The 26,638-nt window shown below is 37.0% G+C and overlaps 1 protein-coding gene and 1 long non-coding RNA gene across 2 annotated transcripts; both read left to right on the forward strand.

Annotated features, from left to right (window-relative positions):
* Positions 1-778: 778 nt before the first annotated feature.
* Positions 779-18,866, forward strand: LOC311082207 (scavenger receptor cysteine-rich type 1 protein M130-like; the record flags this gene model as incomplete). The annotated part of the gene is made up of 24 exons (XM_084112942.1): positions 779-833; positions 3,950-4,264; positions 4,973-5,029; positions 5,144-5,287; positions 5,534-5,857; positions 5,934-6,251; positions 6,649-6,951; positions 7,011-7,172; positions 7,271-7,354; positions 7,892-7,951; positions 8,069-8,125; positions 8,488-8,556; positions 8,845-8,907; positions 9,112-9,174; positions 13,603-13,914; positions 14,622-14,936; positions 15,184-15,507; positions 15,584-15,901; positions 16,069-16,365; positions 16,490-16,567; positions 17,300-17,614; positions 17,718-17,927; positions 18,026-18,118; positions 18,817-18,866. The coding sequence occupies 24 exons, from the start codon at positions 779-781 to the stop codon at positions 18,864-18,866; spliced, it is 4,386 nt and encodes a 1,461-aa protein (XP_083969068.1).
* Positions 18,867-24,806: 5,940 nt separating this feature from the next.
* LOC311080750 lies at positions 24,807-26,638 on the forward strand. Its single transcript, XR_014605707.1, has 3 exons — positions 24,807-24,862; positions 25,006-25,054; positions 25,195-26,638. It is a non-coding gene; the product is annotated as an uncharacterized lncRNA (long non-coding RNA).

The raw sequence follows: 26,638 nt of genomic DNA on the forward strand, positions 1-26,638 counted from the left end.
CTTTCCCCACAGATATGAATAAAATAACTGTTTTATATATTCACAAGTGTTAGTCTTTTTTTTTTCTCTCTCCTTACGTCAACAGAATCTCTCTAGTGACCTGGGTTACATGCTCTTTAAAAAATAATTTGCAATAATGGTGGGTGGTCTGTCCCAATTTACCTTAAAGTGTTAGATAAAATGGGAAGTGGGACATCCTATAAAATAAAAGATAATTCATTGCTTAATGTGAAAAGTTGTTTTGTTTTACAGAAAATGTCACAAAAAGGAAAAAAACATGTGAGTCAAACAAGAGAGGTAAATACGGAGCCCCTAAAGGGACGTGGTGGTGAAAATTTTTTTAGGATGGGAGAATTATTTTTTTTTTCAAATCTTTTGCGTTCCCTCGCAAAACTTTTGCGTTCCCCCGAGAAACTTTGCGTTCCCACGCAAAACTTTTGCGTTCCCTCGCAAAGATATTTGCGTTCCCACGCAAAACCTGTTTTGAGCTCGGACAGACACTTCCTGTTTAATGTCCCGCTGGTAGTGTTTCATAGCTCCGTACGTTAATGGAGCGTTTCATAGTGTTTGAACTTGGACTCAGATATAAAGATGCGGTCAGTGTTTAACTCAAGGAGTTCAGTGAAGCTGGCAATATTCACATAGGCTATTCGAACGTCCCTATTCTTGAGCTAAACGTTGTTAAAGCACAAACGACACCTATTTACAACCACACAGTAACCTAGACAACGAGTACAACCCAATTCTCATCAAAACAAGCTTTTATAATATAGGCTAAATGGATCTCTATGAGCAGGCGGCTGAGAGACAAGCTCAAAGGGACCGTCTGCAAAGTGCAATATAACCCAAAAACGACTACACCTCAACTCATAGTCAAAAATAGTCATTGACTTCAATGTTACAAACTGTAGTGCCACCCAATTCAGTTTACATATCAATGGTGACCCACTGGTCATACTACACTGCTTTTGCACATTTTATACATAACTTCACTGTAACACACCAAATTTAGTTCACACATCACCGCACTGTTGGTTATAGGCCTACAACACTTAGTTTGGGAAGTAATTGCACATAAAAAATAAATAGGCCTATTCTTTACACAAATTATATTGGTACTGTACGCAGCGTTTGCATTATATTTGCTTACTGAATTTGATGGCATCACTGTATAACAGTGAAGTTATTTATAATATATTTTCTAAAAAGGGTGAAGTTATTGATTTTATTTCATAATAAATAATTATAAAAAAAAGTATGCTTTTTAAAAAAAATCAAATTATGTAGTATAACCAGCAGGAGAGCAGTGATGTGTGAACTGAATTTGGTGACAGTACAGTCAGTGTGATCACAGTGAAGCTATTGAATATGTTCAATAGTATAAAATGTGCAGAAGGGTTGTGGAATTTGCACTTTACAGACGGCCCCTTATTTGGACTTGTCTCTCATTCGTCTGGTTAGAGACAAATTAATATTATAAAGCTCGTTTTGATGAGAATTGGGTTGTAGCTCGTTGTCTAGGTTACTGTGATTGTAAATAGGTGTCGTTTGTGCTTTAACAAACTTTAGCTCAAGAATAGGGAAGTTCGAATAGCCTATGTGAATATTGCCAGCTTCACTGAACTCGAGTTAAGCACCACCGCATCTTTATATTTGAGTCCAAGTTCAAACACTATGAAACGCTCCATTAACGTACGGAGCTCTGAAACATTACCAGCGGGACATTAAACAGGAAGTGTCTGTCCGAGCTCAAAACAGGTTTTACGTGGGAACGCAAATATCTTTGCGAGGGAACGCAAAACTTTGCGTAGGAACGCAAATATCTTTGCGAGGGAACGCAAAACTTTGCGTGGGAACGCAAAGTTTCTCGGGGGAACGCAAAAGTTTTGCGAGGGAATGCAAAAGATTTGAAAAAAAAAAAAATATTCTCCCAACCTAAAATTTTTTCCACCACCACGTCCCTTTAGGGGCTCCGTAGGTAAAGCCTATCAGTGGAGTGAAGAAATAATAATGAAAGGGTCAACACTGAGTATAGGGTAAAGGCCCGTTCACACCAAGCACGATAACTAGGCCTATATAGATAACTATAATGATAACTATACTGTATTTGCATCCACACCAATGAACGATAACCTTTTTTCCTCAGACTGTGAGAAGGAACTAGAAAACGTGTCTAAAAAAAGCTTTTGAATATGCCAAAGCTAATGGAATGAAATTGTTTTCTGAAAACAAAAACAAAGCTTTTTTACTGAAAGGTCAAAGGTTATTACTGGTTCCAAAATGTTTTAAAAGGAGCCCAGAGCTGTGCATGAAACATCATCAACGCAATCCGTTATAGAGTTGTATGTTTTAATAAAGTTATTGTTTTACATTTTGAAAATTTTCTATTAAAAAAGAATTTGTACAATATCCTGTTGCAAGCTATTGTATTATCCAATCACAAACTTGATTCAATTGTGTGTCCCAAATTATCTGAAGACGGCTATAGAATAAAAATGGGTTCTTCTCATTTTTGAGTCTTTGTATATTTAAAAAAAAAAAACCCATATTCCTTCAAACAACCATAGCTGGAGATACAAGAGACCATGAGCATTTTTTTAAAAACAATAACAGTGTAGGTAGAATAGATTTATTTGTATTTAATACACAGTTTACCAAAAAAGTGTCCAAATTTTGCTGACTTCACTCTATCTAATAAATTAAAATTGTAGCTATAAACAAAGTAATTTACATTTTCTGCCAATAAAAATGCAGGCTATGAGAAGCTCTAACATAGACCGACTCTTTCTGCTTCTCTTTATAATAAGTGTTTTGCTGCCATCTGCTGGAGGAATTATGCATCGCAATATTAAACACATTACAGCTACAAATGTGTTGAATATAATGCCAAATGAATATGTGGAAAATAAAACAATGTTTACATACAAATGTGGTCTGAAACTTTTCTGTTTGTTGTACACAACCATTCCAGTTAATTTAATAATTTATTAACATACTGTTAATTGTGCTCTTGGTTAGAACATAATAACAGTATAGTAAAATACACTTGATATTATACACATTTGTTCCAAAAATGACTTTAAAATGTTCAGTTTAATATGATTTATATATTTCTAACAAAGATCAAGTATTTTTGTGTGTGAAATGAAGCTTCAGTAAGTGAGCAGTCAGTCAGTCTTGTATGTTGTGTGTGCAGTGACAGGCTTTGATGCTGAATATAACCTGCAGTGTTTCTCTATCAATCTCCTTTAAGTTTAGTGTGACTTTCTCTCCACGCTGACATATGACTGACACGAGTCTGTCCTCAGTGAAGTGTCTCTTCACACTGGAGGAGGAGTCCCGCTCATCAGCGCTCACACTTTATTGATATATATGGAGAAAATAAAAATGCTGCTGTGTGATTTGTCAGTGATTGTGTTTGATGATTTCCTCTGTTGTGTCTAATAAGGTAACAGTGAGTGTCATTGGCAGCTGTGAGAGTCTCTCTCTCTTTAGGGGACTGACAGGAGCCAGTTTCTTCAGTGTGTTTGAGGGAGCAGAGGAGAAACAGAGTCAAACAAACAGTGTGACGAGCAGAAGAAGATGGAGGGATTTCTGACACTCGTTTTACTCTCCTCTATAGTCACTATAACCACATCTGGTAAGTTAAGTTAGTTAAGATGTAAAATTTTACATTTTTAAATAAGTAGTTTGTCTGTAATGGCATTATACCACTAGAAACTGAATAGAAGCCTTTGTAATATCTAAACTAAGATCTTGACACTACATCATTAATAATCAATTTCATTTTATAAATGATTTGAGTTCTTACAGGCAACCGATTTGTTATACACTCATGCCCAGCTTTAGTTGTCCAGTTTGAAATATTTATATATATTTCTATTTACTAACTTTTTACATCTTATCTTGACTTTGCATGATTCAATCCCTTTCTCTCTTTCATGTACAGATTTTGAGACTGTGAGGTTAGTTGGTGGTAACAATCGCTGTGCTGGTAGAGTGGAGGTTCATCATGGAGGTCAGTGGGGAACAGTGTGTGATGATGACTGGGATAAGACTGATGCTGCAGTGGTGTGTAGAGAGATAGGATGTGGAGAGGCTCTAGAGGCTGTGGGTAATGCTCGCTTTGGAGAAGGATCAGGACGAATCTGGATGGATAATGTGGGCTGTAGTGGATCAGAGTCAACACTGAAGAACTGTGGATCATTAGGATGGGGTGTTCATAACTGTAATCATGGTGAAGATGCTGGAGTCAGATGCTCAGGTGAGCGGCTCCATACATCACACTGTTAATGCATCACTGATCACACTTTCATTGATAAACATCTTATAAGCAATTTAAAATATTTTAATGTAATTCGTTGTCAGAGCAAATCATACACAGCTAATGAGTATTATATATTTTATTGTCTTAACAACTCAATTTTATCTATTTGTAAAATCTATTACTAATAATAGGACCAAACTAATAAAAATGTCCATATCATAATCATTGTGACAGATGGTCTTCTCTTTTGTGTAAATATATTCAGAAACAAACTACGGAATGTCAAGACTTGTGGACGGGTCTCACCTGTGTTCTGGGAGAGTGGAGATGCTTCTTGTAGGCGGCTGGGGTTCAGTGTGTGACGCTGCCTTTGACCAGCAGGATGCAGAGGTTGTGTGTAGAGAGCTGGACTGTGGGGCTCCTGTACAGGTGCTGGGAGAAGATGCTTTTGGAAAAGGAAAGGGTCAGATTGGATCAAAAGAGATTCAGTGCAGAGGAAATGAAACACACATTCGACGCTGTCCATCATCAACTTCACATAATATAAACTGCACCCATGACAACGACGTGGGACTGATATGTTCTGGTAAAATGTCAATGTTCAGCCTTTCAATAGAGAAATCAAATTGTTAACTAAAACTTAATTATTTGATTGGTTTATTCTTGGTTTGATCAGTTTCAGTAAGATCTCTGTTCTTTGTCCAGGTTACACTGATCTCAGACTGGTCAATGGTCCTGACGTCTGTTCTGGTCGAGTTGAACGTCAGTACTTCAGTAAATGGGGCACAGTGTGTGATGCATGCTGGGATATGAGAGCTGCCAGTGTCCTCTGTAGACAGCTGAATTGTGGGATTGCTGTGTCTGTTGTGGGATCAGACTGGTTTGGAGAGGGAAGTGGTGAAATCTGGGCTGATGTGTTTGATTGTGACGGGAATGAAACAAAACTCTCAGAATGTTCCGTCTCTTCATGGAGTCGAGCTGAATGTTCTCATAGACGAGATGTTGGAGTCGTCTGCTCTGGTGAGTCCATATTACTGGAGGATTCACTGATAGTGTGCTGCTGAAAGATAAAAAAAAAAAATAGTATTTCATATTTCATATTTCATATTACCATACATGTGTAATTTCACAACATGTAGTGTCATTTCAAACTGAAAGAAAATATACTTGTCATTTATTTCAGATTTTTTATATATATGTATTATTGATGTAAAGTATATTCACAAACTTGCAATATTTTAGTAAAACATGAGGCCTTCTTTCCAGATTCCTCTCTGGCTGTTCATGACGGTCTGGTGCGGTTGTCTGGAGAGAGACAGTGTGAGGGGGAGCTGGAAGTTTCCATCCATCAGGTCTGGAGGAGAGTTCTGCTGGACTCCTGGAGTCTCACTGAATCCTCTGTGGTCTGCAGACAGCTGGGCTGTGGCTCTGTGCTGAACTTCTCCGGCTCCTCTTCATCCAGTCCTGAACACAGTCATGCATGTGTGACGGGCTTCCAGTGCTCTGGGAGTGAAGCTCATCTGGGGAACTGCAGCTCTCCACAAACTCTCAACTGCAGCTCCACACAACAGCTGTCAATCACCTGCCTTGGTGAGAACAACAACATCTGGGCAGATTCTTCAGTTGTTAGTGATCAATAATGTGTTTTTCTCTCTCTGAATATCAGGTCGCGGGTCCATCAGGCTGGTGGGTTCTGGGGGAGACTGTGCAGGGAGGCTGGAGGTTTTTCACAGCGGCTCATGGGGGACAGTGTGTGATGACTCCTGGGATATTAAAGATGCCCATGTGGTGTGCAGACAGCTGCAGTGTGGAGTGGCCCTCAGTAACCAGCAGGTACCAGCCTGGTTTGGTCCTGGTTCTGGACCCATATGGCTGGATGAGGTGGAGTGTGAGGGGAATGAGACGTCCCTGTGGAACTGCTCTTCTCCAGGCTGGGGGAAACATGACTGTCAACACAAGGAGGATGTAGGAGTCGTGTGCTCAGGTAAACAGTGAAATAATGTCATTGATTTTTAAAAATATAATTTCAAATGTTTAAAGGGAAAATGTACAGGTGGTAATTTTTGCTAAATAAACACCAGGAAAATCAGGAGCGGATGGATCATATTTTACAACAAAGACCATCTTACTGTATCGATGGTCTGATAGACAGCGCTGCCATGGATGCCGCTACTTTTTAAATATTTTTTAATTGACCAAGCAGAATCAAGTAGTATATAAGATTCATAATATATTATAAAAATAAAATTAAGTATCTTTTGCAGATGCTAACAGTGCTAGCAGTGTGCATTAGCCTTGTATTAACCAGTTATTATGGTGATATTTTAGGTTTAGCACAACTTAAACTCCTATATTTTTAATGCACATCCCTTTCCATCTAGAGTTTAAAGAGATCAGGTTAACTGAGGGCTGTGAAGGGAATGTGGAGGTTTTCTACAATGGATCCTGGGGTAATGTGTGCTGGAACCAGATGGACAGAGACACAGTGAGTCTGATCTGTCAAGAGCTGAACTGTGGAAGATCTGGTGTTGTGTCTGATTCTACACCAAGACTGGAATCAGCTCGTAACTGGCTGGATAAAGTGAAATGTCGACCTCATGATTCAAATCTGTGGCAGTGTCCATCTTCACCCTGGGGACAGAACGACTGTAATAGAGATGAAGTGGCCAAAATCACCTGCTCAGGTGAGATTATGTTTAAATAATGTAAGATGGTCTCAGTAGTTATGTTTCTTCAACATCAGCTTCTCCTCCAGTTTCTCAGACAGTGCGCTCAACATCAGTCACTCCTCCACAAACTCCTCCAGTGTCTCTCTCTGTGCCTGTGGTTGTACTGGGAGTTTTGCTCTTACTGCTCTTAGTGCCACTGCTTATACTGATTCAGCAGAACAGAGTGATGAGGAGAGGTAGGAGAGATCCAGAGACTGTCATATTGTGTGTTATTCAGTGTGTGATCAGTCATGTGTTGTGAACTGACAGCAGGTTTGTCTGTCTACACTCACAGCTCTCTCTAAGAGGAGACACAGGACGACGACTGAGGCCGTTTATGAGGAGATTCATCACAGACACAATCACTTCACTCAGAGAGGTGAGACATGAGCCGTGAATCTTATTTAATATGATTAATAAGAGAGATCAAGAGACACTTGATGTTCATCTATTATTAGTCCTGTTAAACCTCCGGCTTTAAACCAGAGAATTCTTCACAGAAAACCACAGAGCTGCAGGTGCATGTTTATGTGTGTGTGTGTGTGTGTGTGTGTGTGTGTGTGAGTGTCTTTCTGTGTGTATTTTGAGGGTGATAAGGAGGGGTTCATATTTTTCTAAGTCTAGGTGCAGGTGTGTGTGTGTGTGTGTGTATTTGTGTTTGTGTGTGTTTGTCTCTTCCTGTGTGTATTTCTGGAAGGCAGTGAGGAATGGGTTCATGTGAGGATACATGTGTGTTTTTCTAATAGGCCTAAAATAAAAAAAACATGGTATTTCTGCCTCTAATGCTTTTAAAATGTAATTAATTTTTGTGTTGTGTTGTAAGTAACACAATGCTTCATGATCCAAAGGAGAAATGAGGATTCAGTCTGTTTGTAATTATGAACATGTTTCTGACTGTTCTGCTGTCCTTTAACAGGAAGTCTCGTCTCTGAAGAACTGCATTCTGGGTATGAAGATGCTGATGAGTTTCTCTCAGGTTAGAGAGCTGAAGTAGATCCAAATCAATAATTTGATTTACTAATGTAAAAAAATATATTTTCACATTTTAACACTAATTCAACTGTTCACAATACTAAAACTTTTATCTTATTAGAAAAAGAGTTCAAGACTGCATATTATGATGATGTCACCAATGGCAGTGTCCTGAAAGGTCAGTGATCCCGCTGTGTCCCAATCAGAGGCTGTGTCCTCCGGAGGTCGCATCTGAAGACTGCATACGTCACTGAGGCGGTCTCATTTATGAAAAATAACCGTTAGATTGCAAAGTAAGAAAGAAATTTCAGTATTTTACACCTCATGAGGAATAACAGTCAATTTTTATTATGGTTACTTCTCTTAAATAAGACATCCTTGATGAGGTATACAGCCTTCAAATGTGACGGCCGGAGGACACAGCCTCTGAATTGGGACACAGCTAACATTCATTACCCAAAACCTGCAACAGTATATTTTACATTTGTTTTGTTTCCCACAATATTAAAAAATGCCCAAATTATACATGTTTTGATGCAGAAGAGATGATGAAGGAAATCACACCGGGATACTATGATGATGTCATCACTGATGGACTGAAACCAGATCGTGAGACAGGTGTCATTCGGTTATTCTATAATAGGAAGAAATATTTAAAATAATATTAAAATCTGTACATTATATATTGTCTCATGTTAAATTTACAGAATACACACCTGAGAGCTATGATGATGTAATGACAAGTGGACAGAACTCTATCAAAAATGGTGTTTACTTTTTATTGTTATTGGTGTATTTTCCGTAATCCTTTTATAGTGATTTATGATATTATGTTTTAATCCCATTACATTGTAAGATATAATGCAATGTTTGTTCTGTCTATATGTTCATGTGTAGTGGACACACCAGAGCATTATGATGATGTCATCATTAATGGACAGATCTTTCGAGATGTAACGGGTGAGTCACACAGAACTGCATTTCATGATCACCTTCACCCACTAATATTGAACATTTCTACCATTAATGAATCATCATGACTTTATCAGGAGTAAATCTAATAATCTCAGACAGTCAAGAGGTGAAAGAGATCAATGACATCATTAATGACACAAGCTGATTTACAAACTACAATGTGAGGTTTTTATTTCACATGTGAATCAGAGGGAGATCAGGAGGAGTATGATGATGTGAAGAACAGCAATGAAGATGAGAGGAACCTGTTGGGTAGGTTATTGTAACATTTCTATAACCTATATCTGCTTTTATTTGTCATGTTTCTCATTTAAACTACATCTTGGTGCATTTATAACAATGAAAATATGAGTTTGCGTTTATTTTTAAAAACAGACTATGATGATGTGGGGGAGGAGTCAAATAAAGAGGGAGGAGCCATATGACTCAATGACCACACCCACTGCCTCTTCATCAAATCATATTACAGTTCCTGGAGCTCCTGGGAGATTCTTATGTTGTTTCTAATGCATCAGTGCCTTATGTTTTTATGCTATTTCAAATATTTTTGTATGAAATGCTACATGCCGCAAAATTTGATTCAGTATTTTCCTGTTATTGTTCTATTGATATCAACGGATACTCAAAAGATATGTTTTTTAATCAATGAATTAATTTGTATGAACTTAATGAATTCGTTTTTTTAAAGAACATTTGCAGGATAGTGGACAAAAGAAAATGTAGGTAAATAATTTTTAGTTACAGTATTTTAGGCAGTTGACAGCACTATCCAATGACAAAATTTAAAACCAATTTAGATCATAACAATTCCCAATGCAATTTTATTTAATACATTTTAGTGATAACAACAAAAAGGTATGCAAAGATAATTGTACGAATAATTTTGGTCATCAATAAATAAATAACACACATTTAAACACCGATCTCAACTGCAGTTTATTGTGTGATGGTCCATTTTAAATTTAAAATGCGGTAAATAATTGTATGTTTTTTTAGTCTTATTTTGTGGTTGATAGAATATTTTGCATTAGCTCATCTGCAGGTTGATGTTGGACTGTCCATTCTTGGTTTTTCTTTTCAACAACTTTTAAAAATTTCAAAATTTCATAATTAATTTCATAATTTAAAATTTTCATCTTTCAAAAATTCATACAGACATAATAAGACATGCATCAATCATTTGCCAAAGAATTGACAGTGTGCTGAATATGTTTACATGATATTAAATACAGTACATTCACTAAGACAAGGTAAACATATAAATATATTCCATCTTTTCTTTTCTTCTTATCTAATCATATTAAAAAGAGTAAACTAATCCAGACCTTAACATGAAAGTAACATGATAATACTGAATTATTTTATTTATTATAATTTTATTATTATTTATTATTATACCTATATTACTTCAAGACATGCAAATAAAGAAACACGAACAGCATTTTTGTATTGATTCTCAAAACAAAGTAATAAATAACAACAGAATACAAAAAACAACAACTGGGGGGGGGGGGATTACAAATAATGAGAATTACATGACACTGAAAAAAAGAAAATAATTGCAAACAGATAATGTTTTAAGACTTTTTTGTTCTCAGACAATGTATAATTGAAAAGAGGTATTTTTTAAAGTTCTTTCATAAAAACAAGAAAGAGAGGTTTAGCATTTAGATTTATGAATGTGGAATTTAGCGAGTAACAAGATCAGATTAATTACATATAATTGGCTTTTTTTTTTAGATTGATCATAATCAACAAAGCCTATACCACATCCTTCCAATACAACAGACATTCATTATAAATTTCATTCCAAATAAATCCTGAAACATCTTGCCAAAACATTTTCGTGATTGGTAAAAAGGAAAGAGATTTAAGCATCCACACATTTATTTCAACAGATATAGGCCCTATAGCATAGTTCCAGCGGTCACTGGTGGTTAAAGAACAATGTCCTGATGGAATAGTGTTCGGACTGATCTATTATTATTTTTATTGGGTGAAGCAAAACATAATTTGCCAACAGGAGTATTGACTAAACTCAGAGAGACTGGAAGTAGAGATCGAGCACCTCTCAATAATAAAGCAAGAACACCTGATATTGAACCCTTCAAACATGAACAGCATCAATGTATTTACAATAAAATCACTGACCAGTACACTTATAATTTGGTGTTCTGTTGGTCTAGGGGGAGATATTAACTGTTAAAAAGTATTATTTTATTTTTCCCATTTAAAATAACAAGACGTTTTATAATTTGCCCCTTTCTTTTATGGCTTCATTTGACAGTTTCATTAATAAACACTAACCTTTAGAAACGATTCTTCTTATTAGGTTCTTATTATGATAAGAGAACCTGCTGAAAATACAATAAGCTTATCACTCTCACTGCTACAGTAGCTTATATTTACATCATTGTCATTCTGTGTAGCCTACTGTGTATTAGTACAATAGCCTATTTCATAAAGGCAGACAAAGAGTAAAATTAATGTGATATGAATTGAACTAGGGTGAAGTCAGCAAAAGCGGGACATCAGCTAAAATGGGACAAATAAGCTTTTTGGTGTAGTGCTCTTTAAAAAATAATTTGCGATAATGGTGGGTGGTCTTTTTTATTACTGTCCCAATTTACCTTAAAGTGTTAGATAAAATGAGAAATGGGACAACCTATAAAATAAAAGATAATACATTGCTTAATGTGCAAATTTATGTTGTTTTACAGAAAATGTCACAAAAAGGAAAAAAAAACATGTCAGTCAAACAAGAGAGGTAAAGCCTATCAGTGGAGTGAAGAAATAATGAAAGGGTCAACACTGAGTAAAGGGTAAAGGCCCGTTCACACCAAGCATGATAACTAGATAACTATAATGATAACTATATTTGCGTCCACACCAATGAACGATAACCTTTTTTCTCAGATCATCTGAGAAGGAACTAGAAAACGTGTTAAAGCGTCTTTTGCAGAGATGTGAAAAAAAACCAAAAAGCTTTTGAATATGCCAAAGCTAATGGAATGAAATTGTTTTTTGAAAAACAAAAACAAAGCTTTTTTACTGAAAGGTCAAAGGTTATTACTTGTTCCATAATGTTTTAAAAAGGAGCCCAGAGCTGTGCATGAAACATCATCAACACAATCCGAGTGTATGTTTTAATAAAGTTATTGTTTTACATTTTGAATAATTTCTATTAAAAAAGAATTTGTGCAATATCCTGTTGCAAACAATTGTATTATCCAGTCACAAACTAGATTAAATTGTGTGTCCCAAATTTACCTGAAGACGGCTATAAAATAAAAATGGGTTCTTTTCATTTTTGAGTCTTTGTATATCTTAAAAAAACACCCATATTCCTTCAAACAATCATAGATGGAGATACAAGAGCCCTTGAGCATTTGTTTAAAACAATAATAGATATATTTATTTGTATTTAATACACAGTTTACCAAAAAGTGTCCCAATTTCGCCGACTTCACTCTATCTAATAAATTAAAATTGAAGCTATAAACAAAGTAGCTGTAAACAAAGTAATTTACATTTTCTGCCAATAAAAATGTAGGCTATGAGAAGCTCTAACATGGAACACACACTTTTTTTCTGGTTTCTCACACTGGTTTCTCTTTATAATAAGTGTTTTGCTGCCGTCTGCTGGAGGAATTATGCATTGCAATATTAAACACATTACAGCTACAAATGTGTTGAATATAATGCCAAATGAATATGTGAAAAAGAAAACAATGTTTATTTACAAATGTGGTCTGAAACTTTTCTGTTGTTGTACACAACCATTCCAGTTTATTTAATAATTTATGTGTGCTCTTGGTTAGAACATAAGGCTATATAGTAAAATCCATTTAATATTATACACATTTGTTCCAAAAATAACTTTAAAATGTTCAGTTTAATATGATTTATATATTTATACCAAAGATCAAGTATTTTGTGTGTGAAATGAAGCTTCAGTAAGTGAGCAGTCAGTCATCAGTCTTGAATGTTGTGTGTGCAGTGACAGGCTTTGATGCTGAATATAACCTGCAGTGTTTCTCTATCAATCTCCTGTAAGTTTAGAGTGACTTTCTCTCCACGCTGACATATGACTGACACGAGTCTGTCCTCAGTGAAGTGTCTCTTCACACTGGAGGAGGAGTCCCGCTCATCAGCGCTCACACTTTATTGATATATATGGAGAAAATAAAAATGCTGCTGTGTGATTTGTCAGTGATTGTGTTTGATGATTTCCTCTGTTGTGTCTAATAAGGTAACAGTGAGTGTCATTGGCAGCTGTGAGAGTCTCTCTCTCTTTAGGGGACTGACAGGAGCCAGTTTCTTCAGTGTGTTTGAGGGAGCAGAGGAGAAACAGAGTCAAACAAACAGTGTGACGAGCAGAAGAAGATGGAGGGATTTCTGACACTCGTTTTACTCTCCTCTATAGTCACTATAACCACATCTGGTAAGTGCAAAATAGACTGTAAAGATATAAAATGTTACATGTTTAAAAAAGCAATATATCTATGATGGCATTAGACCACCAGATTTGCGCTTTTACAGGCAACCAATTTGTTATACACTCATGCCCAGCTTTAGTTGTCAAGTTCAGAATATTTATATATTTCTATTTGTCAACTTTTTACATCTCATGTTTCTTGACTTTGTATTATTCAATTCATTTCTCTCTTTCACATACAGATTTCGAGACTGTTAGGTTGGTTGGTAGTAACACCTGTGCTGGTAGAGTGGAGGTTCATCATGATGGTCAGTGGGGAACAGTGTGTGATGATTACTGGGGCATGACTGATGCTGGAGTGGTGTGTAGAGAGATAGGATGTGGAGAGGCTCTAGAGGCTGTGCGTAATTCTCGCTTTGGACAAGGATCAGGACAAATCTTGATGGATGATGTGGCCTGTAGTGGATCAGAGTCAACACTGAAGAACTGTAGATCATTAGGATGGGGTGTTCATAACTGTAATCATGGTGAAGATGCTGGAGTCAGATGCACAGGTGAGCGGCTCCATACATCACACTGTTAATAAATCACTATTCAGACTTCTATATACATCATACATGCAATTTAAAATAATTTGGTGTAAGTTATTCATAAACAATTCATAAACAATTCATTGATGATTAGCATATTTTATGGTCTAAACTACTTACTTTTATCCATTAAAAAATCCATTATTAATGGACTTACTGTTGTTTTATGTCCATATCATAATCACTGTGATGGATGGTCTTCTCTGTTGTGTAAATATATTCAGAAACCAAAAACTATGGAAGGCCTAGTCTTGTTTCTGGTTGTCACCTGTGTTCTGGAAGAGTGGAGATGTATATTGGAGGACGATGGAGCACAGTGTGTGACGCTGCCTTTGACCAGCAGGATGCAGAGGTTGTGTGTAAAAAGAGCTGGACTGTGGGGCTCCTGTACAGGTGCTGGGAGAAGATGCTTTTGGAAAAGGAGACGCTCAGATGTGGACACAAGAGATTCAGTGCAGAGGAAATGAAACACACATTCAACGCTGTCAATCATCAACCTCACATAATATAAACTGCACCCATGAACACAACGTGGGACTGATATGTTCTGGTAAAATATCAATGTTCAGCCTCTCTACTGTATCGAGGATTCTAATTATTAAATACTAAATCTAATTATTTAATTATTCTTGGTTTGATCCATTTCAGTAAGATCTCTGTTCTTTGTCCAGGTTACACTGATCTCAGACTGGTCAACGGTCCTGACGTCTGTTCTGGTCGAGTTGAGCGTCAGTACTTCAGTAAATGGGGCACAGTGTGTGATGCATGCTGGGATATGAGAGCTGCCAGTGTCCTCTGTAGACAGCTGAATTGTGGGATTGCTGTGTCTGTTGTGGGATCAGACTGGTTTGGAGAGGGAAGTGGTGAAATCTGGGCTGATGTGTTTGATTGTGACGGGAATGAAACAAAACTCTCAGAATGTTCCGTCTCTTCATGGAGTCGAGCTGAATGTTCTCATAGACAAGATGTGGGAGTCATTTGCTCTAGTGAGTCCATATTACTGGAGGATTCACTGATAGTGTGCTGCTGAAAGATTAAAAAAATAATAAATATAGTATTTCATATTTCATATTACCATACATGTGTAATTTCACAACATGTGTAGTGTCATTTCAAAATGAAAGAAAATATACTTGTCATTTATTTCAGATTTTTTTTTCTATATGTATTATTGATGTAAAGTATATTCACAAACTTGCAATATTTTAGTAAAACATGAGACCTTTTTTCCAGATTCCTCTCTGGCTGTTCATGACGGTCTGGTGCGGTTGTCTGGAGAGAGACAGTGTGAGGGGGAGCTGGAAGTTTCCATCCATCAGGTCTGGAGGAGAGTTCTGCTGGACTCCTGGAGTCTCACTGAATCCTCTGTGGTCTGCAGACAGCTGGGCTGTGGCTCTGTGCTGAACTTCTCCGGCTCCTCTTCATCCAGTCCTGAACACAGTCATGAGTGTGTGACGGGCTTCCAGTGCTCTGGGAGTGAAGCTCATCTGGGGAACTGCAGCTCTCCACAAACTCTCAACTGCAGCTCCACACAACAGCTGTCAATCACCTGCCTTGGTGAGAACAACAACATCTGGGCAGATTCTTCAGTTGTTAGTGATCAGTAATGTGTTTTTCTCTCTCTGAATATCAGGTCGCGGGTCCATCAGGCTGGTGGGTTCTGGGGGAGACTGTGCAGGGAGGCTGGAGGTTTTTCACAGCGGCTCATGGGGGACAGTGTGTGATGACTCCTGGGATATTAAAGATGCCCATGTGGTGTGCAGACAGCTGCAGTGTGGAGTGGCCCTCAGTAACCAGCAGGTACCAGCCTGGTTTGGTCCTGGTTCTGGACCCATATGGCTGGATGAGGTGGAGTGTGAGGGGAATGAGACGTCCCTGTGGAACTGCTCTTCTCCAGGCTGGGGGAAACATGACTGTCAACACAAGGAGGATGTAGGAGTCGTGTGCTCAGGTAAATGGTACACTAATGTGAAAATATGTTATTCAGTAACATTTAAAATCAAAAATGTTTTTTTCCAGATATTTCAATCACCCATATATATATGTGTACCATTCAGTGGTAGAAATGTATTAGGGGTGGATGAAAGTTAAAGTTGATTCTCATCCCTTTCCATCTAGAGTTTAAAGAGATCAGGTTAACTGAGGGCTGTGAAGGGAATGTGGAGGTTTTCTACAATGGATCCTGGGGTAATGTGTGTTACAACAAGATGAACACAGACACAGTGAGTCTGATCTGTCAAGAGCTGAACTGTGGAAGATCTGGCAGTGAACCCGATTATTCAGAGGGACTGAAGTCTCATAATTGGCTTGATTATTTAAAATGTCGACGTCATGATTCCACTCTATGGCAGTGTCCATCTTCACCCTGGGGACAGAATGACTGTGATAATGAAGTGGCCAAGATCACCTGCTCAGGTAAGATGATATTTAACTGATTTAAGATAGTTGGAAAACGTCATGTTTGTTTCTGTATAATTATTATTAATATTTATAATTTTTCTATTCAGTATTGAGTTAAATTTTAACGTTTTAATTTTAGAGGAGCAGACTCGTGAATCTCCTCGGAGTCGTCTGACATGTTCTACCTCAGAATCTCCTCACCAGAGACAGTGTTCAAGTAAGATAATTATAAGGATGTATTTTATTTATTCACAGTATCTTGAATTATTAATATCTGAGCACTTGTACACTGAATCCACATTCCACATTCATAATTTGTCACAACTTTAAATAGTCATAAAATGCATTGTAAATGTATTGCTGGTCAGTGATAGCCTGGCAAGCCAGACCTACATCAAGATGTTTGGTCTGGCAACTCACCATAGACACGGCTCAATCCGAGGGGCGGGATAAACGGCTGTCTTTCAAATTCACTCTGCACGCAATAGGACAGCGCTTCAACCAACCAGAGTGTTTTCCCAACAGCGGCGCTAACGTTAGTTGATAGATTCAACTTTTGAATCTGGCCGGCAAAACTACGAACACATCTTCCTTTTTTAAGAATGACTTAAATGCCGTTCTTTGCTCTTTTCTCAAAGAAGAACTTAACTCCAAGTCCTCCAGAGTCGCGGCCAAAGCCGATTCGAAAGACTGTTCTCCAGCAGCAGCAACTCTTCTTTGTTTTCAAGTAACAGTTAGCAGGGAACCGTCGCAACTCTGTCGTCATTATGTTAAGTCCGCCCCGCCTACTCTATACATGATGTGATTGGCCTGACCCAATTTAGGTTTTTCCAGCACGAAAGTCAATGGAGAGTTGCTAGACTACCCTGGCTGCAAAATACATTTTGCTGCCGCTAGGGTGCGTCTAGATTTCTAGGCTAGGTCTGTGATGTTTCTGTGTGTGATTTAGATCATATTCCTCTCAGACTGAGTGGAGGTTTGGGCCGGTGCTCTGGGAGGCTGGAGGTGTATCATAACGCTGTGTGGGGTTCAGTCTGTGCTGATCTGTGGGACATCAGCGATGCTCAGGTGGTCTGCAGGCAGCTGGGTTGTGGAGCAGCACTGAGGGCTGATGGGAATTCAGTCTTTGGTGCTGGTGAAGGTGTTGTGTGGCTGAACAGAGTCGAGTGCAGAGGGAATGAGATTCACCTGTGGGACTGTCCTCTCTCCCTGAAGAACCACACTGACTGCTCCCACAAAGAGCACGCTGGACTCACCTGTGCAGGTCAGAGCAAAACACTGAGCAATATTAGTCATTTTCACATCATTTTAGTGCTACTAACTGTGTATTTGCATGATTTTTAATCTGTCTGTGTCTGTTTTGACAGATTTGACAGATTTGTCAGTGTCCACTACTACTGCCACAACAACATCAGCTTCTCCTCCAGTTTCTCAGACAGTGCGCTCAACATCAGTCACTCCTCCACAAACTCCTCCAGTGTCTCTCTCTGTGCTTGTGGTTGTACTGGGAGTTTTGCTCTTACTGCTCTTAGTGCCACTGCTTATACTGATTCAGCAGAACAGAGTGATGAGGAGAGGTAGGAGAGATCCAGAGACTGTCATATTGTGTCTTATTCAGTGTGTGATCAGTCATGTGTTGTGAACTGACAGCAGGTTTGTCTGTCTACACTCTCAGTTCTCTCTGACTGGTACACAGGACTACACAGGGCTCCAAGTGAGGTAGTTTATGAGGAAATTTATCACAGACACAATCAATTGACTCATACAGGTGAGGCATCATCAGAGATTGTTCAAAACTTTAACTGCTGCATTCTGATCAAAGGGTCCCAAAGTGTTTTTTTTTTTATTTTTTATTTTTTATTTGAAAGGGACATTGCAATTAAACATAGTACAAAACAAGTTAGTAACTGATGCTATGCAAAAAGAGTTTATAGCTAGAGCTAATTTTCAACTCCAGTCCCTGGTTGGGCCTTTACACTACAACATTTTCTATTTCATCATAAAAACGTATCTATAGACACACCATATAAATCACTTACATACACAAACTAGCTATTTACAAATGGGTACATTCCTGTTTCGATTTCATCCAAGACTTAACTCGAGAAGTGAACATTTTAAGCTCAGTCATGGTTTTATGTTCAGTTGGTAATGAGTTCCACAACTTTGCACCTTTATATGAAAAAGCAGACTGACCAAATGAAGTCTTACGGTACGGAACTATACAGTTGTTATTGATAGAGCCTCTGGTGACTCTGTTGATGCTTTGTCTCTGCATAAATGAACTGAGTGGCTCAGGTGCTATATTATTGAGACATTTGAAAGTTAGTTTGAGAAAACATAAATGGCTAAAGCTTTCAAAGCTTAACAATTTATACTTCTGGAGAATATTGCAATGATGGTAGCGGATTGGCTTTTTGTCCATAATCTTTATAGTTTGATTGTATAATGACCTGATGTTTTTAGTTGCTGAGAGCGTGGCCTGTGCCCATGCTGTCATGCAGTATGATATATGAGAGAATATCATAGCATGCATGTACAGGAGGGCGGCCTGGTTTGGAATGTACTGTCTAATTAGTTTGAAACAGTTTAGGTTGCTTTGTATAGTTTTTGAGATTTTCTTAAGATGTTTGTCAAATTTTAATTGGGGGTCAAAGATCAATCCAAGGTATTTAAAATCTGTTACCAATTTTATAGTTGTGTCTTGCAGAGTAATCTGAAAATTTTGTTCCACAATTTGTCTTTTAATAGAAAAACACATTGCTACAGTTTTAGTTGAATTTAGCACCAACTGATTTTGAATGAGCCATTGACTGACCTCAGCCATACAAGTGGTCAAAACCTACGCTGACTGTTCCGGTGACTTAACAGGTGCATAAAAAACAGCATCATCCGCATAAAGTTGGCAATTTACATCTGGACAGATTTGTGGCAAATCATTTATAAAAAGACTAAACATCAAAGGTCCCAGTATAGAGCCCTGTGGTATGCCCCTTTGAATGCGTAAGAATGGTGACTTATCCTGACCAACTTTAACACACTGATGTCTGTCTTGAAGATAAGATGTAAACCAGCTAACTGTCTCAGCAGAAAAGTTAAAGGATGTCATCTTGGATAGTAGTAGGCTATGACTGACCGTTTCGAAAGCCTTTTTTAGATCTAAAAATACCGCTCCTACCACCTGACTCCTGTCCATGGACTGTTTTAGATTTTCAATCAAACAGCAGTTTGCAATTTCGGTTGAATATCCCGGTCTAAAACCAAACTGCTGTGGGTGGAGGAGCTGATTGGTTTCCAAGTGGTCAATCAATTGTGCAGCTACTACTTTCTCCAGTACTTTTGATAAAACAGGCAAAATGGATATGGGCCGATAATTGCACATACTGTCCAGACTTCCTGCTTTGAATATTGGTATGATGACGGCCTTTTTCCAATCTGAAGGAAATTTACACGTTCTTATTGACAGATTAACTAGATGTGTCAATGGTCTTCTCAAGACACTGCTGTATTTTTTAAGAAAGCAACAATCAATATTAAAAATATCATTTGATTTAGAATTAGATAATTTTGCAATAATTGATGTCACTTTTGTTTCATCAACTGTTTGGATGTAGAAACAATCTGCCGAGGCAGAAGGAGCTGAACAATTTAAGTTTTCAGTTGTTGAAAAATCTTTACACAAGTCTTCTACTGATTGCACAAAATATGAGTTAAATTCGTTTGCCATTACGGCAGCGTCATTCAAATTTTTGCCATCTATAGTAAGTCCCCGAATTCCTTTGTGTTTAGTTGTTTTATTAGTCAAGTTATTTAAGTATTTCCAGAGAGAATTATTGTTTCCCTTTGCATTTCCTATAAGTTTAGTATAATAAGATGCTTTCGCTTTTCGTAATTAATGGACCACTTTATTTCTTAAGCTTTTGTAAGTTAAGATATCAATATTAAGCTTTGAGCTTCACTTTGAGTTCACTTCTCTTCTTGCATTGTAACTGTTGCCTCTTGTGCACATTGCACCCATGAACAGACCTGGGTCTAATTAAATAATTACTTCAAGTAGGCTACTGTGGTGATGCACAATGACAGGTGGGTAAATTTCCCTCTCCACTTCCTGTGAAGTGAAGTTGATGAACCCTTATTCCCTATAGTATTTGCAGTGCCATTCAAACTGAACATATATCTCACTTCAGATAGAGTTGTGCAAAAGGCTCAAGTGATGTGAACATGGACAGAGCATGTACAGCGAGTGTTCGTTCAGACCACGCCCCTTTTCTGACATGTTGCGACATGCCCTGGCTTGTAGAGAACGGCTGTCAGTTCAGTTTCAGTTTCAGTTAAGCTAATCTTCACATTGTGTTCGTGTGCGTCAGTGACCACAAGTAAGTTGAAACTATATCATATAGATAAGTTTATATTAGTAATTTATGTTAATGTTTATAGTCAGTGACAGCCAGGGACGTCACTAGGTTTGGAGGACAGGGGGGGCTTAGCCCCCAGGGTATTTGTAACTTGCGTTTATAGAAAATCTTACAGTGAATTTGAGTAAAAAAACAACCATGTATATATGTCACTGTATTTGTCTCTTCAACCCCGTTACCATCTTCAACCCTGTTACCCTAGTCTCAATTTTTATTATTTTTTTTTTTTAAGTTTATGAATAAGTAATTTAATGTTTGTTGAACTTAGTCAGAAATGTTCAGAGCAATCATAAGAATACTGATTTTAGTTCAAATTCTGAAGTTAAGCCACATTTTGATCAAAAATGTTGCTGTCACAAAAAGTGCCCATTTCAGGTTTAAGGTTCAAGTGTAAAATGATATGTTAATATTATGGTGCATGGTACAATTTCTGGTAATAAGCTACACTTTTTTATTATTTCAATTCAATTAAATTATTGTGATTTGATTTAATATTGACTCATTTGGATAAATATTAGGTACTCGAGATAGGCGTTAATTTTTCTCAAGAAAAAAACAACTCACCTAATGTTGTAAACATAGACAGCCCTATCAGATGGTAGTATTATTTAAAGTTAAAAATAACTCAAATTAAATATAATGTTTTTTATTATAATAACAACTTTATTTAATGATATCAGTAAAAATATAATAAATAGGCCTATGTAATATAGAACACATATTTAGCAAAATACTTTTTTTCTTGCCAGCTAGGCTATGTGCTATTTCCTATATTATGTTCATTAAATGGCTTTCCTGAGGTAAATGTAACATGTTCTCCAGCTTGACCTCTTCACGCTGATAAAAAACACTGATTGATCGATATTATGTAGGCCTATGAGGAATATACATTTCGGTAAGTTGTAGCCTACTACTGTATCTTTCAACAGTGTTCGTGTTTTTTTACTATTAGAGATGATCGGTTCACGTGCGCTAGGGATCTGTCACGTAACATTTACAAGCGCCAAAACGGTATTTATTGTTTGAATTTCCTAATAAAATTGACAGAATCTGAGAGTTGAGATTCTTTTATATCATAAAGTAACCTGCTCTGTCTAGTCTGTTGGTCTCCGTGTCCTCTTTGCTTCGCGATTTTTCTGTGCGTGAGAAAATGGATGTGTGGCGCGAGAGCGTGTGAAAAGTGTCAATTGCGCGAGTCTCACGGTGAATGCGGGAGAGTTGCCAGCTCTCCAACTTCCGACTTTTCGGCTATTTTTTGTATCATTTGTTGCGTCTAAATATGAATGAGGATACGGTTATTGATAAATCGAATTGTTATTGTTGTTCTTATTATCATTCAGGGGGGCTTAGGAACATTTTGGGGTAGCTTCAGCCCCCCTAAAATAGGCCTAACGACGTCCCTGGTGACAGCCTTTATATCTGTTGTATGTGTAACTTATATGTTATTCTCATTGTAGTTACGTTTCAGGAAATGTTTAGCACTGTTTATTTAAGTGACTAGAGATAGTTATTCAGTTAACTAAATTGTGTTTATGTAAGTAATATTGATGTTTATTTCCTTTCATTTAGAACCACACCTACACTGTTAAAGTTTATAAGAAATAGTGCCTGTGCATCTGTATTTTAGAAGTATATTTATTAAAACCATTCAACGACTATCCCTGCCTTCCGTGTCCTAACTAGACACCCCATATTGTTGACAAATTTTCATAACCAGTAGAGCCCCATTACAAGAGTAATACCCCATGAAGTCCACTTCGCAGGGCATATTCGATTAATTGGAATGCAACTAATTTATGTGTTTAGATCATTGTGAAAACCTTGCTGAGAAAAGAAATGCCATCAAGCAAAAACCTCAGTCATCTGTGTTAAAGTTCTGTTAGTAACGTGAGCTACTTCCTTCAGTATTAATTATGCATCTTCATCATTAATTAGCAAGAGACATCAGTGATACAGATCTGATCCACTGTAGAATTAAATATTTTTCTCTCATTCACATCTAATTAATTTTAATTATGTATCAATCCACAAAAAACAACAGAACTGCAGATGTATGTCAAAATAAATAAGATGATAAAAGATGACCCCCCCCCATCACCAACCAAACCCCCCCCAAGACAAGAAAGTATTTTCGTGCTCTCACTAACACAGAGCTTTATGACCCAAAGTATTTGAGGATTCAGTCTGTTTCTGTTCTGCTCTCCTTTAACAGGAGGGAGTCTCATCTCTGAAGAACTGAATTCTGGGTATGAAGATGTTGATTCGCTTCTCTCAGGTTAGAGGTGATTTACAAACTGTAATTTTTTTTTTTTTAAATGTATAGTGAAATTCACAAATTCCAGGAAATGTATGACCTGTAAATGTGCACCCCAATATACAATGCTTAGCCCTACTGTATATAATTGAGTCTGATGTTTGTTTTGAATAGCATAACATAATATGACATTGGCTTTGTAAACTGGTAATTTTATTACCAGATGATTAAAATCATGAAATCTTTTTTTTTTTTTATATATATATATATATTTTGTTCTGATGTGGAAGAGAGGGGGAATGCAAACACATCCGGATACTATGAGGAAATTATCATTGATGTACCAAAACCAGATCGTGAGACAGGTGCTGGTTCACTTCTGTACTGTAGTTGTAGTTCTCTGTTATTCTACAGTCTACATATTAATATATACATTTAAGTTTGTTTTGAGCTTGATGGCATTGATTTCATGTTAAATTTGTAGATGACACACCAGAGGGCTATGATGATGTCATTACCAGTGGACAGACCTATGGTCCTGGAAAAGGTGTTTTTTCCCTAATACCTAAATTAACAACTACCTTACTAACTATTAATAAGCAGTAATTAGGAGTTTATTGAGGCAAAAGTCATAGTTAATGGTGAGAATTTTATATATATACATAATTGTTTTGTCCCAACTCCTTATAGCCTTAAAAATTCTTACACTATATATATAAAGTGTGTGTGTGTGTGTGTTTCTTCCTGTATGTGTTTTTAGAGGGTAATAAGGAGTGGTTCATATGTTTGTACGCACGCACGTGTGTGTATTTGTTTCTTCCTGTGTGTATTTCTGTAAGGCAGTGAAGAATGGGTTCATGTGAGGATACATGTGTGTTTGCTAATAGGCCTAACAGAAAAACAAACAAACATGGGATTTCTACCGCTAATGTTTTTTTTGTTGTTGTTGTTTTTTAATATGATTTTTTATGATCCAATGGAAATGAGGATTCAGTCTGTTTGTGACGATGAACATGTTCCTGACTGTTTTTTTCTCCTTTAACAGGAAATCTCGTCTCTGAAGAACTGCATTCTGGGTATGAAGATGCTGATGAGCTTCTCTCAGGTTAGACAGCAGAAGCGCATATTCATTCCACTCAAAATAATTTTTCATTGAATTCAAGCTAAATAAATAAACGTAATTAACAAATTCTATTAAATATTTGACCAATAACTCTTTAAATACTATTTAAACACTGCTGTTTGTCTATATATTAACATTATTTTCTCATTTTTAGCAAAAGAGTTCAAGACTGTATATTATGATGATGTCACCAACAACAGTGGCCTGAAAGGTCAGTGACCTTTTTTATTGATCACATGATTTATTACCAGATGATTAATAACTTAATGGTCTCATGACCTGCAACAAGAACATATTTTGGCTTTTGTATCCAAACATATTCTGTGTTGATGCAGAAGAGATGAAGGAAATCACACCGGGATACTATGATGATGTCATCACTGTTGGACTGAAACCAGATTGTGAGTCAGGTGTCGTTCTGTTATTCTATATAGTTTTAAATAACAATATTAAAGTATTTTGAAGAAAAGTGTGTTTTAAATGTAATATTGTTAACTTTGTAGAAGACACACCTGAGAGCTATGATGATGTCATCACCAATGGACAGAATTCTATTAAAAAAGGTGTTTTTACTATTTTAACAATATTTTACACAATATTCATCTAATCAAGCTTGTTACTGAAAGTCTTAAAGTTATATATTTTGGCTTCTATTTACATGTGTAGTGGATGCACCAGAGGATTATGATGATGTCATCATTATTAGACAGAGCGCTCAAGGTGAGTTGCACTACATATCACCCTTTACATACGTTTGCATGAGTATTACACGATTTCCGTGTAATCAAAGGGGAAATTATCCATTAAATGAGAAAGTGTTTTATGAACTAGTGTGACATTTTTATATTATTAATGTTGATCAGAGGGAGTTCAGGAGGAGTATGATGATGTGATGAGTGTCACTGTAGATTGGTAAGTTATTGTAACACTTCTGTTCTCAGTATATTCTAACACTTTATTTTTATTATATTTTTCCATGTTTATAGACTGACATTTAACTTTTTAATTAAGGAATAATGTTAAATAATTTAAGATTTTGTTTTTAATAACAGATTATGATGATGTGGGGGAGGAGTCAATCAAAGGGGGAGGGGCCGTATGACTGAATGGCCACACCCACTGCCTCGGTTCAAGACATCTGAACATTCAAGAGTCAAGAGTGATATTTCTGTGTGAAATCTCAGGTTTGATGTTACTTGAAAATGTTCTGTAATGAATCTTTGCTTTCTGCTTTTATGACATTTTAGTTGTATTGGATTTTCGCCTATTGTTTTATATCAATAAAAATAAAACAAATATATATGAATATATGTATTACAGTTTTTCTGAATTGCTAAAACACTAAACCCCATTCTCTGAACCAAATTCTCAATAGTCTAAACCAATGGAATAAATCACTCTTTCTGTAAAACATTAAACAATTTCAGGTAGTTAAAACACTGTTTGCAAATCTCATGCACTCTTTTTTCAAAACTCTAAACACATTTTCACTCCCTAAACACAGGTAGGCGAAAGTTAAACACAACTGCAACACAGTTGTCATCGTTTACACACAACGACTCAAAATTGTTCACACTTATTTCTAATGATGAGACCAAACCAACTGTACATAATACAAGGCAGTTCAGAGTCCCAAAATTTACTCAAAATGTTGCACTGAATGTTGATACCAACAATGGATGGAAACAATATAAGAGGGAGAGAAGGATGAGGACGAGGAAGAGGAGGTGAACAAGCAGGATGAGGACGAGGAAGAGCAAGGTGTGGAGAATGTTGTCAAGGCTGGATCTTCTTTAGGGTTTTTCCCTTCGCCTGCAGAGATGACATTGTCTGAGATGTGGAGAAACTCCTCCGGCCGGACCAACATGAAGACATGATGCTGAAGCAGAATAAAATCTCTCTCGCTGACCTTGATTTTGCATTTGCACAACTCTTCTGAGTGTACTTTACTGTAACATGCTTTTCATTTAGAGTTTTTTACTGTAACCTTTTTGGCTTTTGCAGTTGGGTCACTGTATTTTCACAGTATGCAAGTGGTGAATATACAGACATTCGATAGGCCTACAGTAAAGACTCCAGTAAGTTGTCATTATATACTTTTTTACGTAATTGCAAAATTTATTTACTTTGTTACAATATACTTTTTTTCTGTAACTGCATGCTTTGGATTCTGTGTTCTCCATTTTTTTTATGTAGTGTGTAATGAATGATCTGTAGTGTTTATAATTTTGACTCGCTGTGTGTGTGATCTGAGAGCATTGTTTGAGTTTGAGAACAGATAAAATGGTTTTGAGGCAATTGTTTGATTTAGCCAGAAGAGTCAGAGGTTCTGTGAATGTGGTTTGAAAACTTGGTTTTGTGTTTAAGGTTTTGAGAAAGTGAGTGATGGTTTCAAGAAATGTGTTTTAGCAATTCAGAAAAACTATAAAAAATGCTTATGTACTGCCATCATGTGGATGAATTATGCAATACAGCAACTTAATGGTTCTGTCAAAA

This window comes from Abramis brama (genome assembly GCF_963993115.1).
Source record: "Abramis brama genome assembly, chromosome: 4".
Classification (NCBI taxonomy): Eukaryota; Metazoa; Chordata; class Actinopteri; order Cypriniformes; family Leuciscidae; genus Abramis; species Abramis brama.